This window comes from Mobula birostris, chromosome 30, assembly GCF_030028105.1.
Source record: "Mobula birostris isolate sMobBir1 chromosome 30, sMobBir1.hap1, whole genome shotgun sequence".
In the NCBI taxonomy this organism is placed as follows: domain Eukaryota; kingdom Metazoa; phylum Chordata; class Chondrichthyes; order Myliobatiformes; family Myliobatidae; genus Mobula; species Mobula birostris.
The window spans coordinates 7,799,256-7,811,508 of NC_092399.1; the positions used below are offsets into that span (position 1 = coordinate 7,799,256).

At 45.0% G+C, this 12,253-nt stretch overlaps 1 protein-coding gene across 5 annotated transcripts in view; it reads right to left on the reverse strand.

The window, feature by feature from the left end:
• Positions 1-3,477: 3,477 nt before the first annotated feature.
• The window catches only part of rnf19b (ring finger protein 19B), a 35,879-nt gene continuing 27,103 nt past the window's right edge, over positions 3,478-12,253 (reverse strand). For 4 of the 5 annotated variants that reach the window (XM_072247114.1, XM_072247111.1, XM_072247116.1 and 1 more), the window contains 3 exons: positions 8,885-9,092; positions 6,655-6,792; positions 3,478-4,060 (listed from right to left, as the gene is read on the reverse strand). In XM_072247114.1, coding sequence (XP_072103215.1) covers positions 3,625-4,060; positions 6,655-6,792; positions 8,885-9,092 — 782 coding nt within the window. In that variant the 3' untranslated portion in view covers positions 3,478-3,624. The remainder of the gene's footprint in view (positions 4,061-6,654; positions 6,793-8,884; positions 9,093-12,253) is intronic. The other variant, XM_072247115.1, reaches the window with a different exon arrangement.

Consider the following 12,253-nt stretch of genomic DNA (forward strand, 5'->3'; position numbering starts at 1 on the left):
TATCTTTACCAATAACAAAAGGGTTATGCAGCTTCCTACCTTTAGTTTTAAGTTTCTTCTTAAAGCCAAAAGAGATACAGAGGAGCAGATTTTGGAAAGATGCAAAAATAACAGGGTTGTTATCATGGGTGACTTTAACTTCCCTAATAGTGATTGGCACCTGATTGGTTCCAAGGATTTAGATGGGGCAGAGTTTGTTAAGTGTGTCCAGGACTGATTCCTATCACAGTATGTGGACAGGCCGACCAGGGGGAATGCCGTACTAGATCTAGTACTAGGTAATGAACCGGGTCAGGTCACAGATCTCTCAGTGGGTGAGCATCTGGGGGACAGTGACCACTGCTCCCTGGCCTTTAGCATTATCATGGAAAAGGATAGAATCAGAGAGGACAGGAAAATTTTTGATTGGGGAAGGGCAAATTATAAGGCTATAAATCTAGAAATTGTGGGTGTGCATTTGGATGATGTTTTTGCAGGGAAATGTACTATGGACATGTGGTCGATGTTTAGAGATCTCTTGCAGGATGTTAGGGATACATTTGTCCTGGTGAGGAAGATAAAGAATGGTAGGGTGAAGGAACCATGGGTGACAAGTGAGGTGGAAAATCTAGTCAGGTGGAAGAAGGCAGCATACATGAGGTTTAGGAAGCAAGGATCAGATGGGTCTGTTGAGGAGTATAGGGAAGCAAGAAAGGAGCTTAAGAAGGGGCTGAGAAGAGCAAGAAGGGGGCATGAGAAGGCCTTGGCAAGTAGGGTAAAGGAAAACCCCAAGGCATTCTTCAATTATGTGAAGAAAAAAGGATGACAGGAGTGAAGGTAGGACCGATTAGAGATAAAGGTGGGAAGATGTGCCTGGAGGCTGTGGAAGTGAGTGAGGTCCTCAGTGAATACTTCTCTTCGGTATTCACCAATGAGAGGGAACTTGATGGTGAGGACAATATGAGTGAGGTTGATGTTCTGGAGCATGTTAATATTAAGGGAGAGGAGGTGTTGGAGATGTTAAAATACATTAGGACGGATAAGTCCCCGGGGCCTGACGGAATATTCCCCAGGCTGCTCCACAAGGCGAGGGAAGAGATTGCTGAGCCTCTGGCTAGGATCTTTATGTCCTCGTTGTCCACGGGAATGGTACCGGAGGATTGGAGGGAGGCAAATGTTGTTCCCTTGTTCAAAAAAGGTATTAGGGATAGTCTGGGTAATTATAGACCAGTGAGCCTTATGTCTGTGGTGGGAAAGCTGTTGGAAAAGATTCTCAGAGATAGGATCTCTGGGCATTTAGAGAATCATGGTCTGATCAGGGACAGTCAGCATGGCTTTGTGAAGGGCAGATCGTGTCTAACAAGCCTGATAGAGTTCCTTGAGGAGGTGACCAGGCATATAGAAGAGGGTAGTGCAGTGGATGTGATCTATATGGATTTTAGTAAGGCATTTGACAAGGTTCCACACGGTAGGCTTATTCAGAAAGTCAGAAGGCATGGGATCCAGGGAAGTTTGGTGGATTCAGAATTGGCTTGACTGCAGAAGGCAGAGGGTCATGGTGGAGGGAGTACATTCAGATTGGAGGATTGTGACTAGTGGTGTCCCACAAGGATCTGTTCTGGGACCTCTACGTTTTCGTGATTTTTATTAACGACCTGGATGTAGGGGTAGAAGGGTGGGTTGGCAAGCTTGCAGACGACACAAAGGTTGGTGGTGTTGTAGATAGTGTAGAGGATTGTCGAAGATTGCAGAGAGACATTGATAGGATGCTGAAGTGGGCTGAGAAGTGGCAGATGGAGTTCAACCCGGAGAAGTGTGAGATGGTACACTTTGGAAGGACAAACTCCAAGGCAGAGTACAAAGTAAATGGCAGGATACTTGGTAGTGTGGAGGAGCAGAGGGATCTGGGGGTACATGTCCACAGATCCCTGAAAGGTGCCTCACAGGTGGATAGGGTAGTTAAGAAAGCTTATGGGGTGTTAGCTTTCATAAGTCGAGGGATAGAGTTTAAGAATCACGCTGTAATGATGCAGCTCTATAAAACTCTGGTTAGGCCACCCTTGGAGTACTGTGTCCAGTTCTGGTCACCTCACTATAGGAAGGATGTGGAAGCATTGGAAAGGGTACAGAGGAGATTTACCAGGATGCTGCCTGGTTTAGAGAGTATGGATTATGATCAGAGATGAAGGGAGCTAGGGCTTTACTCTTTGGAGAGAAGGAGGATGAGAGGAGACATGATAGAGGTGTACAAGATAATAAGAGGAATAGATAGAGTGGACAGCCAGCACCTCTTCCCCAGGGCATCACTGCTCAATACAAGAGGACATGGCTTTAAGGTAAGGGGTGGGAAGTTCAAGGGGGATATTAGAGGAAGATTTTTTACTCAGAGAGTGGTTGGTGCGTGGAGTTCACTGCCTGAGTCAGTGGTGGAGGCAGATACACTCGTGAAGTTTAAGAGACTGCTAGACAGGTATATGGAGGAATTTAAGGTGGGGGGGTTATATGGGAGGCAGGGTTTGAGGGTCGGCACAACATTCTGGGCCAAAGGGCCTGTACTGTGCTGTACTATTCTATGTTCTAGAAGGAATTTTTGAATCAGTAAACACGTTTACAATTATGTCGTTTGGTTTAAGGCATAAATTAGAGGTCTGCTAGCCTTATCTCTTCCAGTTTCTATCATTACAATATCCATCATAAGAGATCAACAGGAAACTGAAACCATAAAGCATTTTAAATAAAAACTGGCTGATTTGAGATTTAGCAAATTGATTCCAGTATTAACAGACCTGGCTAAAATAACTCATTAGAGAATTTGAATTATGTCAATTAAAATACACCTTTGCAGTATCCTAGCAACCATCTTACTGCTAACGAAGTTACAAAGAACTGGTAGTGCACGCTACCCTTCCCTGGAAAGACACTTCAGACCATCAAGTAATGTTGGGATCATCAAAAAAAAAAGGGAAACAATGTTCATTCAAATGCTACAATGTAAAAGACAAAGTATAAGAATTCCCAGATACTATTATAATCTCTGCTAATGAGCATTAATGAACTACATAATCAAATCAAACCCTAATATAGCTGTCTTTTATTAATTTCAGTTTGCCTTCAAGAGATAGATGTAGGTTATTAAGAAATTATAACATTCAATAGAGTTAACACTAGTCAATTGATTTTGTGGCATTTATGTCTACTGTTTAGATCTATGATCAAATTTAAAGTAATTAAAAAAATTAACTACTTTGTCCTCTAATGTAGGCCTGTTGATCGGTGCCTACTTTACCAATCACTAAGTATCTATTTACTGCACCCTCTTTATAAAGAATGATTGTTGAAACTATAGCAAGACGCCCAGCTGCCCAGAAAAGCTCATTTTTTGCTGAATTGATCAATTCTGAATACTTTTTCTCCATATGAGACTATCTATTTTTGGGCAGAGAAACAGGCCAGAGCAAATTCATGCAAAAGACTTCTGAATTAATTTCATCAAGAAAGTAAGTGATTAACATTTTTATTTACTGCATCAAGAATGTGATACTCAGGGTACATTTTGTATATTTAAAACAACATAGACACATAAAATTTCAATATTCTGAATAAGGTGCGTGTTGTGAGTTGGTGAATTAGTGATGATTGGATGGTTTAAAAGTAATGTACAACAGTCTCTGTTTGCTGCCCATCTTGTTCAAGAGTGCATTCCCTTTGCTCAAAATCATCACATGCCAAACTCTCAATGTCTAAGAGCTTGATATCTGTGATTTCCAAATGTCTGCCATTAATTGGACTGGGTGAATCGCATTCATCAGAGCTTATGTCAGGCACGTCATCCGACTGAGTATCTGTGCTGTTTTCATCGCTTTTGATACTCTCGGGTTGAGCAAGCGTAACATCACAGGTGCTGCTCGCGATACTATCCTTGTTGTCACTCATGAAAGAACTGTCCTTCTCCTCGTGGCAGAGTCCCTCCACTGACTGAGAGTGGACATGAAGCAATTCATCGATGCTGCCATCACTGGTGAGACACAGGGGACTGGGTTTGCTTTCAATGTCAACCTGAACTTCCAGATTGTTGTACTCCCTGTAATAAAAATGACAATCAATTACTCAGTCTGAAGTGCTCACTTACTGCCCATCATGCTGCTGGACCCCATCTCTGTCCATACCATCGCACGCAGATATAGAAGGATTCTTCACTGCTGTTTCTGTCACAACCTTTTTTGTTAGCCCCAAGCTGAGCCCCTGAACCTGGAGGACCGGTGGCTCATTCTTAGTCTGGCCCCTACCCTTTGACCTGTTTGGCATGGTGACCTTACCGAGAGAAAAAGCACAAGGCCCTGACTACAGCCAATGTAGCTCTCTGGGTCATTGAGGCACACAAGCCTCCAAACCCTACAAGGCTGTGGTCCTCTTGGAGGTTGAAGTGCTCAGTTTCTAACTAACTTCTCAAGTGTAGAGGCTTTTGTTGTTTCCTTAAGGAGTCTTAGCCTCTTAGAGTAGGAATTCAGGATTACCCAGTATCAGGGTGTAAAAATCTGAACATGATATGTCCTGTTCTCTACATTTCTAAGATAGAAGATTATAACAGTTAAACCAGCACAATGTTTTTTTTTGCTCTTAATTGTTGATTTGCGTCCATCAATTCTCATCTTCCAGGCAGTTGTAGCTGGCAATGTTTTGTAACTTTCAGATGTGAAAATATGGTTCTGGGCTACTATAGTCCACAGATGGGGCAGGGTGGGTGGATGATTTTCTCCTGTTGCTTGATCCTTTTACAATTTCATTCACTATAAATCAGTCAGCGACTGGTCACTAATTGTCCCAGTACCAGAGAGACATTCTGTGATGACCAATAAACCAATTATTTGGAATCAAATAACCTTGCCTGGTGTCTCAGGGCTGCGTGTGTCTGCATCCGCCCCTGGCACTCCTCCTCTGCCACCTGTCCCACACCCCTCCCGTGGCGCTCCACCCTCACCATTCCCAGCATCCTTTGCTCCCGCCGGATTTACAAACTCGCTCTCTGCTCCACGTTGACAAATACAGTCCTGTGCAAAAGCCTTAGGGACAGAGATATATATATATATATAGAGCGAGAGAGAGAGAGAGAGAGAGAGAGATAGAGATAGATATAGATATCTATATCTATAGATACATACATATATATATACATACATACACACACACATATACACACACACACACACACACACACACACAGTTAGAGTACCCAAGACTTTTGCACAGTACTACATCTGTAAATGTCATAAATACTGTTCTTTCAATGTCCTTTCTAAGCTATTCCAGCATTAACCCCTCTGCAAAAACAAAAGAACCCTAAACATTCCTCAAACATAATTGAAAAGAGTGTCACATTTTAATCCACATCAAATTTCCATGAATTTCCATCCATTTGCTTGTGCACATAACACAAGCAAAATAAGCAAGATTTTGACACAGAACCAAATGCAAAGTAATCTTAGTTCCTTGGTTTGGTATACCATTTATGCCAGTAGTGTGTTTCCCTCTTTGCTAGAGAAAGCATTCAGAGATTGATTCCATCTGCCAAAAGTGGAACTTCCCGGCAACCAAACATTTTAGTTCCGATACCCATTCAGACATATTAGTCATCCTGTACCAAGATGAGGCCACCCTCAGGGTGGAGGAGCAACACCTTATATTCTCTCTGGGTAGCCTCCGACCTGATGGCATGAATATCTATTTCTCTTTACAGTAATTCCCCCCCCCTTCTTCTATTCCCCACTCTGGCCTTTTACCTTTTCTCACCCTTCCCACTGGCTCCCCTCCTCCTTCCCTTTCCCCCGTGGTCCACTCTCCTCTCCTACCAGATTCCTTCTTCTCCAGCCCTCGACTTTTCCCACCCACCTGGCTTCACCTCTCACCTTCGAGCTATCCTCCTTCCCCTCCCCCCACCTTTTTATTCTGGCATCGTCCCCCTTTCCTTGCCAGTCCTGAAGAAGAGTCTCAGTCTGAAACATCGACTAGCTCGTCATTTCCATCGATGCTGCCTGACCTGCTGATTTCTTCCAGCGTCTGCAGAATCTCTTTGTGTTTTTGCTGAGAATACTTCTCATTCTACAAGCATCATCCTCAGCATCTGGTCAGTTGACATTTTAAATTTCTGCAACCAATTGTCTCCTGATCCTTCCTTGGCTTTGTGGACTGCTCCAGTGGAGTCTACAAAGGACCTCACTGGCTGTCCAGCACTGAGTGGTTCAGAATGGTGACGTGGTTAGCACAATGCTTTATGGTACCAGCGACCAGGGTTCACTGCCTGCAAGGAGTGTACGTTCTCCCCGGGACCGCGTGGGTTTCCTCCCACAATCCAAAGGCATACTGGTTGGTAGGTTAATTGGACATTGTAAATTGTCCCTGATTAGGCTAGGGTTTAATTGGGAGGGGGGGGTGGTTTCTAACAGTGGGGCTCGAAGGGTCAGAAGGCCTTCTCTGCGCAGTGTCTCAATGAAATAAACAAACAGATGTGAAAGGAAGTTCAGAAAAGCCAGTCCTTTCAGGATAAATTTTGGGTCACTGATTTTCAGTGTTAGACTGTTTTCAAACAACTTCAATTTCTTGTTCTTAGGGAGAGGACTGTGAAATAAAAAGTAGTTTGTTCATTCTCCAGTGACCATGAGGTAATGTTCTGAAGCTCACCTGTCCTGTGGGTTGTAGGAGCTGATGATGGAACCTGCCATGGCCCTGGTGCTGGCGTTATCACTGGTTGCCCCAAGGCTGATGGAATCTTTATGCAGTTTGTTTTGCTTTTGACTTTCAGCTCGAGTTTCCAGCCTGCTAAAAAAAAAAGTATTGCACTTTGAACCCTGGTTTGATATCAAATCAATAATCTCTAATTTGATTTGAAGAAGATTGACTATAGAATACAGTATTATAACACTACCGCAGGGGTTCCCAACCTTTTTTTGCGCCATGGAACCCCACTTAACCAAGGGCCCTGCAGACTACAGGTTGGGATGCAGCCTGCTTTGTACAACATCTAGCCAATTGGTAACAAGTCCTTTCTCAAAGTTAGGGGATATTCTTTGCTCTACAATATGACAAGTGCAGAGTATTCAAGCCTTTCAACGACACCTATTCAGTTGTTATAAGTTGTACCCTTCCAGAATGATGAAAAAAGGCATGGAAGGCAGAGTCCTTCCAAAGCCTTTGTATAGGCCTGACAAAGGGGCCTCAGCCCCTTTGCTCTCTGGATGATTGTTACACATCTAATTTTGCTCCACACTGCACACCAGGGGCAAAAAAGCAGTATTTCAATTTCACCAAACCAGAAACTGATCTGGCATTGCAAGATTCAGCCAATTTTGAATTTAGGACCTCACCCTCCTGTAAATCATCTCGGACAGCATTGTTACCTTTATTCTGGAAAAGCCCAAGGCATGTTGATTTCATTGTTATGCAGCTACAAAGGAGAAGTGGAGAATCCGCCATCGTGCCCAATGCTGGCCCCCTCAGCCTGAGTCGATGTAGTAATAGCAGCAGACACCCCACCTCTCCCGGAAGTTCCGGGAGTCTCCCGCATATGAATAGTGGCTCCCTGATGCCCGCAAATTATATACAATATCATGATCAATTTTTTTGAGAGAGAGTGAGAGAAAGCAGGCGAGCGAGCAAGAGAGAAAGCAAGCGAGAGCACGCGAGCGAGAGTGCTCCAAAAAAATAAAACGTACGTCACCCCAGACTACACTAAAGTGTACCCCTGCCTAATAGGGGTCAAAAATAATGACAGTGTTGCTCACTGCACTGTTTGCAACAGTGACTTTTCTATTGCCCATGGTGGGTTAAGACTGTAAAATGTTGAGGTGAGTTTAACAGGTGTCATTCGTTCATTAGCATAGCTAATGTTATTTAAACTAGCTGGCTGGCTGCTAAGGAGCTACTCTATTGCAGACATCCCACCTCTCCCGGGAGTTCTGGGAGTCTCCCGCAAATTGATGGTGCTACCTCCCTGAAATAAGTTTTTGCAGGGTGGGATGTCTGCAGCAGTAATAGTTCAAAAGAGACATGACAGCAGCTATATTTTGTTAGCAGCTCAAAAAGATTTGGTAAGTCAAGGGCACTTAAAAATTTCTACTGATGTACCATGGAGAGCATTCTAACTGGCTCTATCACCATCTGCTATGGTGGGGGGGGGTGGGATTTGTGGGGAAGGCTACTGCACAGGATTGAAATAAACTGCAGAAAGTTGTAAATTCAGTCAGCTCCATCATGGGCGCTAGCCTCTGTAATATCCAGGACATCTTCAAGGAGTGATGCCTCAAAAAGGCGGCGTTCATCTTTAAGGACCTTGTCACCCAGGACATGCCCTCTTCTCATTGCTACCATCAGGACAGAGGTACAGGAGCCTGAAGGCACACACCCAACGATTCAGGAACAGCTTCTTCCCTTCTGCCATCTGATTTCTGAATGGACATTGAACCCATGAACACTACCTCACTAATATATTTTTCTATTGTTGCACTACCTATTTAACTATTTGAGATACACACACTTACTGTAATTCACATTTTTTCTCTATTATTGTATTGCAGTGTACTGCTGCCAGAAAGTTAACAAATCTTAACGACATATGCCAGTGATATCAAACCTGATTCTCATTGTGACACAGTCCAAGGGCAGCAGCCATCAGTGCGAGAGGATGTAACTGCTTACGGTGGTTCCCTTGTCTCTAGGGAAGGGGTTCCCAACTTTTACGCCATGGACAAACCATTAAGCAAGGGGTTAGTGGATTCAGACTGGGAACCCCTGATCTTGGGTAACTTTCGAGCTGCCATTAAGAGTGGTATTCAGAGGTGTTGCTGCATGACAGACTACTGCCCAATATCTTATTACTTTACAAAGAGCAGACAGATGTGACAACAAAGAATACCTGCTGTGCTGCACGCTGCTCCCCGCGAGGGCCCCTCCAGACAGCGTGCTCCCCGACAGAGCCGCGAAGCTGGCTGTCTCGCTGCAGTTGCTCTGCACCACGCTCACGCCGTCAATGGGGCTGCCGCTCGTGCTCAGCACGCTGGTCAGCCCCTCCACGCTGCTGTCTCCGATACTGGGGTTCTTCAGGGCTCGCCACGCGTCAGCAACTGCAAGGAAAGGAAGGAGATCAATGGGAGCGAAGCAGAGAGAGGGGCACAGCCGGGCAATGAAGACAATACACCACAGGTGATGGGAGACCAAACCTAGAACAATGGAATACACTGGGAAGACTGCATGCTGGGCCCTATCTGTGCAAAGAGGACATAGAACATAGAACTGTACAGACAGGAACAGGCCACAGTGTTGTGCCAAACCAGCTAAAAAGCAAATCAAGAACACCCAAACACTAATCCCACCTACCTACACCATGCCCATATTCCTCCATCTTCCTTACGTCCATGTGCCTATCCAAAAAGCTTCTAATGGCGGGAACGGCGGGAGGAGAAGATGGCAGCGCGCCGCGCGTGCGCAGCCCCCCCCCCCGGTGAAAAATGATATCGTATCTGTTAAATAGGGGCCATGGCCAATTCTGATTTGATGGAGAATGGACGTGAAAGCACAGAGGAACATCTGGAGAAATTTCTGAAACGCCTGTCCGCTGCTGTCGTTACTCTGTGGTCGAGAATCTTTCGGAGGGTAGGCCTCAAAATCCCCGGCCTTGCCTGCTTTTGGTGACCGAGAAGGAGGTCGAATCATTCGGACAGAGATGCTGCTCAGTACTTGGTGTCGGAGAGCTGATCAGAGCTCGAAGTTTTCGGATGACTCAGAATCGGATTGTGGTCGGCATGGCAGGGAGAGTTTTTCTTCCTTCTCCTGTCTGCGTGAGATGTGGGACATTTGAGAAACTTTGAACTTTACTGTGCTCACGGACTTCTTCATCAAGTTATGGTATTGTTACACTGTTGTAACTATATGTTATAATTATGTGGTTTTGTCAGTTTTTTCAGTCTTGGTTTGTCCTGTGTTTTGTGATATCACACCAGAGGAAATAATGTATCATTTGTCAATGCATGCATTACTAAATGACAATAAAAGAGGACTACGTGTCTTCGTAATCATCATCATAATGCATTTGCCTCTACGACCATACCTGGCATCCACCACTCTCTGAGTAAAAAACTTACCCCTCACTTCCCCCTTGAATCTACCCCCGCTCACCTTCAATACGTGCCCTCTGGTATTAGACATTGCAACCCTGAGAAACAGACACTCCCTGCGTACTCTATCTATAAATCTTATAAACCTCCACAACCACAGCTCCTACAACCCACAGGACAGGTGAGCTTCATAATGTTCCTTAATGATCACAGGAGAATGAACAAACTACATCAACTACATTGGTAGGCCTTATTTCCAACAATGATGAAACAGCCTACAGAGGAGAACTCAATGCCCTGACACAGGTGGTGTCGAGAAAACCTCTCCCTCAACGTCGACAAAACGAAGGAGTTGATCGTGGATTACAGGAGGAACAGAGACCGGCTGGCCGCTGTTGACATCAATGGGACTGTAGTTGAGAGGGTGAGTAGTTTCAAGTTCCTCGGTGTACACGTCACTGAGGATCTCACCTGGACTGTACACACCGGCTGTCTGGTGTGAAGAGCACAACAGCACATCTTTCACCTCAGACGGCTGAGGAAGTTCAGCATGGGTCCCCAAATCCTCAGGACTTTGTACAGGGGCACCACTGAGAACATCCTGACTGGTTGTGTCACTGCCTGGTCCGGGGACTGTACCTCCCTCAATCACAGGGCACTGCAGAGAGTGGCGCGGACAGCCCAGCGCATCTGTGGGTGTGAACTTTCCTCTATTCATGACACTTACAGCAGCAGGTGTGTAAAAAGGGGTCAGAGGATCATCAGGGACTCCAGCCACCCCGACCTTAAACTGTTTCAGCTGCTTCCGTCTGGTAAACGGTGCCGCAGCATTAAGGCCAGAACTAACAGGGTCCAGGACAGCTTCTTTCCCCAAATTGATCAATACACATTGATCTGATTGTATATCTGACTGTATATACATGTATATAAAACAATCCTGTGTACAATCTTAGTGTCTGGGCAATAACCCCCCACATTTCCCTGCCTTATTGCTTGTACGTTGTGACGGAGATGCAGTAAAGATTTTTACTCCCTTGGATGCAAGAAATAAAATAAATACAAATACTTCACAGTCCTTCTAAGATAATAATTCAGGTTGTTTGGAAACACTTTAACCTGCCTTGACCTTGAACATTCATCCTTCAGTCTTGAAGGTCATAACAGGGACAGCTTCCATGTCTAACCTTAGCAGGACAAGACGGGAAAGCAAAGACTTAAGACAGTATATTTTGCTCATGGGAATAAAATTAGAAACATCCCTCATTATCATTCAATTTATGCTGCCCACGTCCCACTTGAATGACAATTGTCACTAATTTTTGAGATTTAAAGTAAAATTATCACGTGCACAACTGTTTTCCTAACTCTCAACGCCTGGATTCGCACTTGTACAAACTAACATTTCCTGTTTAGAAGGTAACTTTGTGCTTCCTCATTTCAAAGTCACAACAGCCATTTTGAAGCCTTCCGCTGGCCAGTGCTGACCATGGATGCTGAGTCCTAGCCATCTACATTGAAGTCAGTACACAAGCCAGGACGGTACAAAAATACGAGCACCTTGTTGCCCGTGTAACAGGCTCCCCCTCTCCGTGCAGCTGATGAATCCAAAGGAACGACAGAGGCCAATACGGTTTGGCACCAGTGGCGTCACAGGAGTTGCCAGTCACATTGAACACAATGTCGGGCTGCCTTAGGGACTCCAGTTCCAGATTTTTCCCCTCGGGATTCATTCCCGAAGCCTTCCCCGTGAGTGGGTATAGCTGCAAGGCAGTGGAGGTTTCAGATCAGAGTTCCCCTTCTAGATGAGCTGCCAGCTACGGCTAACGAGACCCATCTGCCAGTAACGACCAGTTTTAAGGCACTAATAACCCACCTTGGCCCCCTTCTCCTGTCAGTAGAAACCGTTCTGCCGGACTTAGTGACTAAACCACACATGAAGACAAGGAGCTGGACTTGGTTGCCATAGGCTGTTTGAGATGCACGCCATTGGGAGCATTTAAATCGCAAGTGGGAGCTTATCTCCACTACTTCACCTGGCTGGGATAACCTTAAGGAAACATCTAGGTATTTAAATAACACACATAAAAGTTGCTGGTGAACGCAGCAGGCCAGGCAGCATCTCTAGGAAGAGGTGCAGTCGACGTTTCAGGCCGAGACATATTAAAACTCAA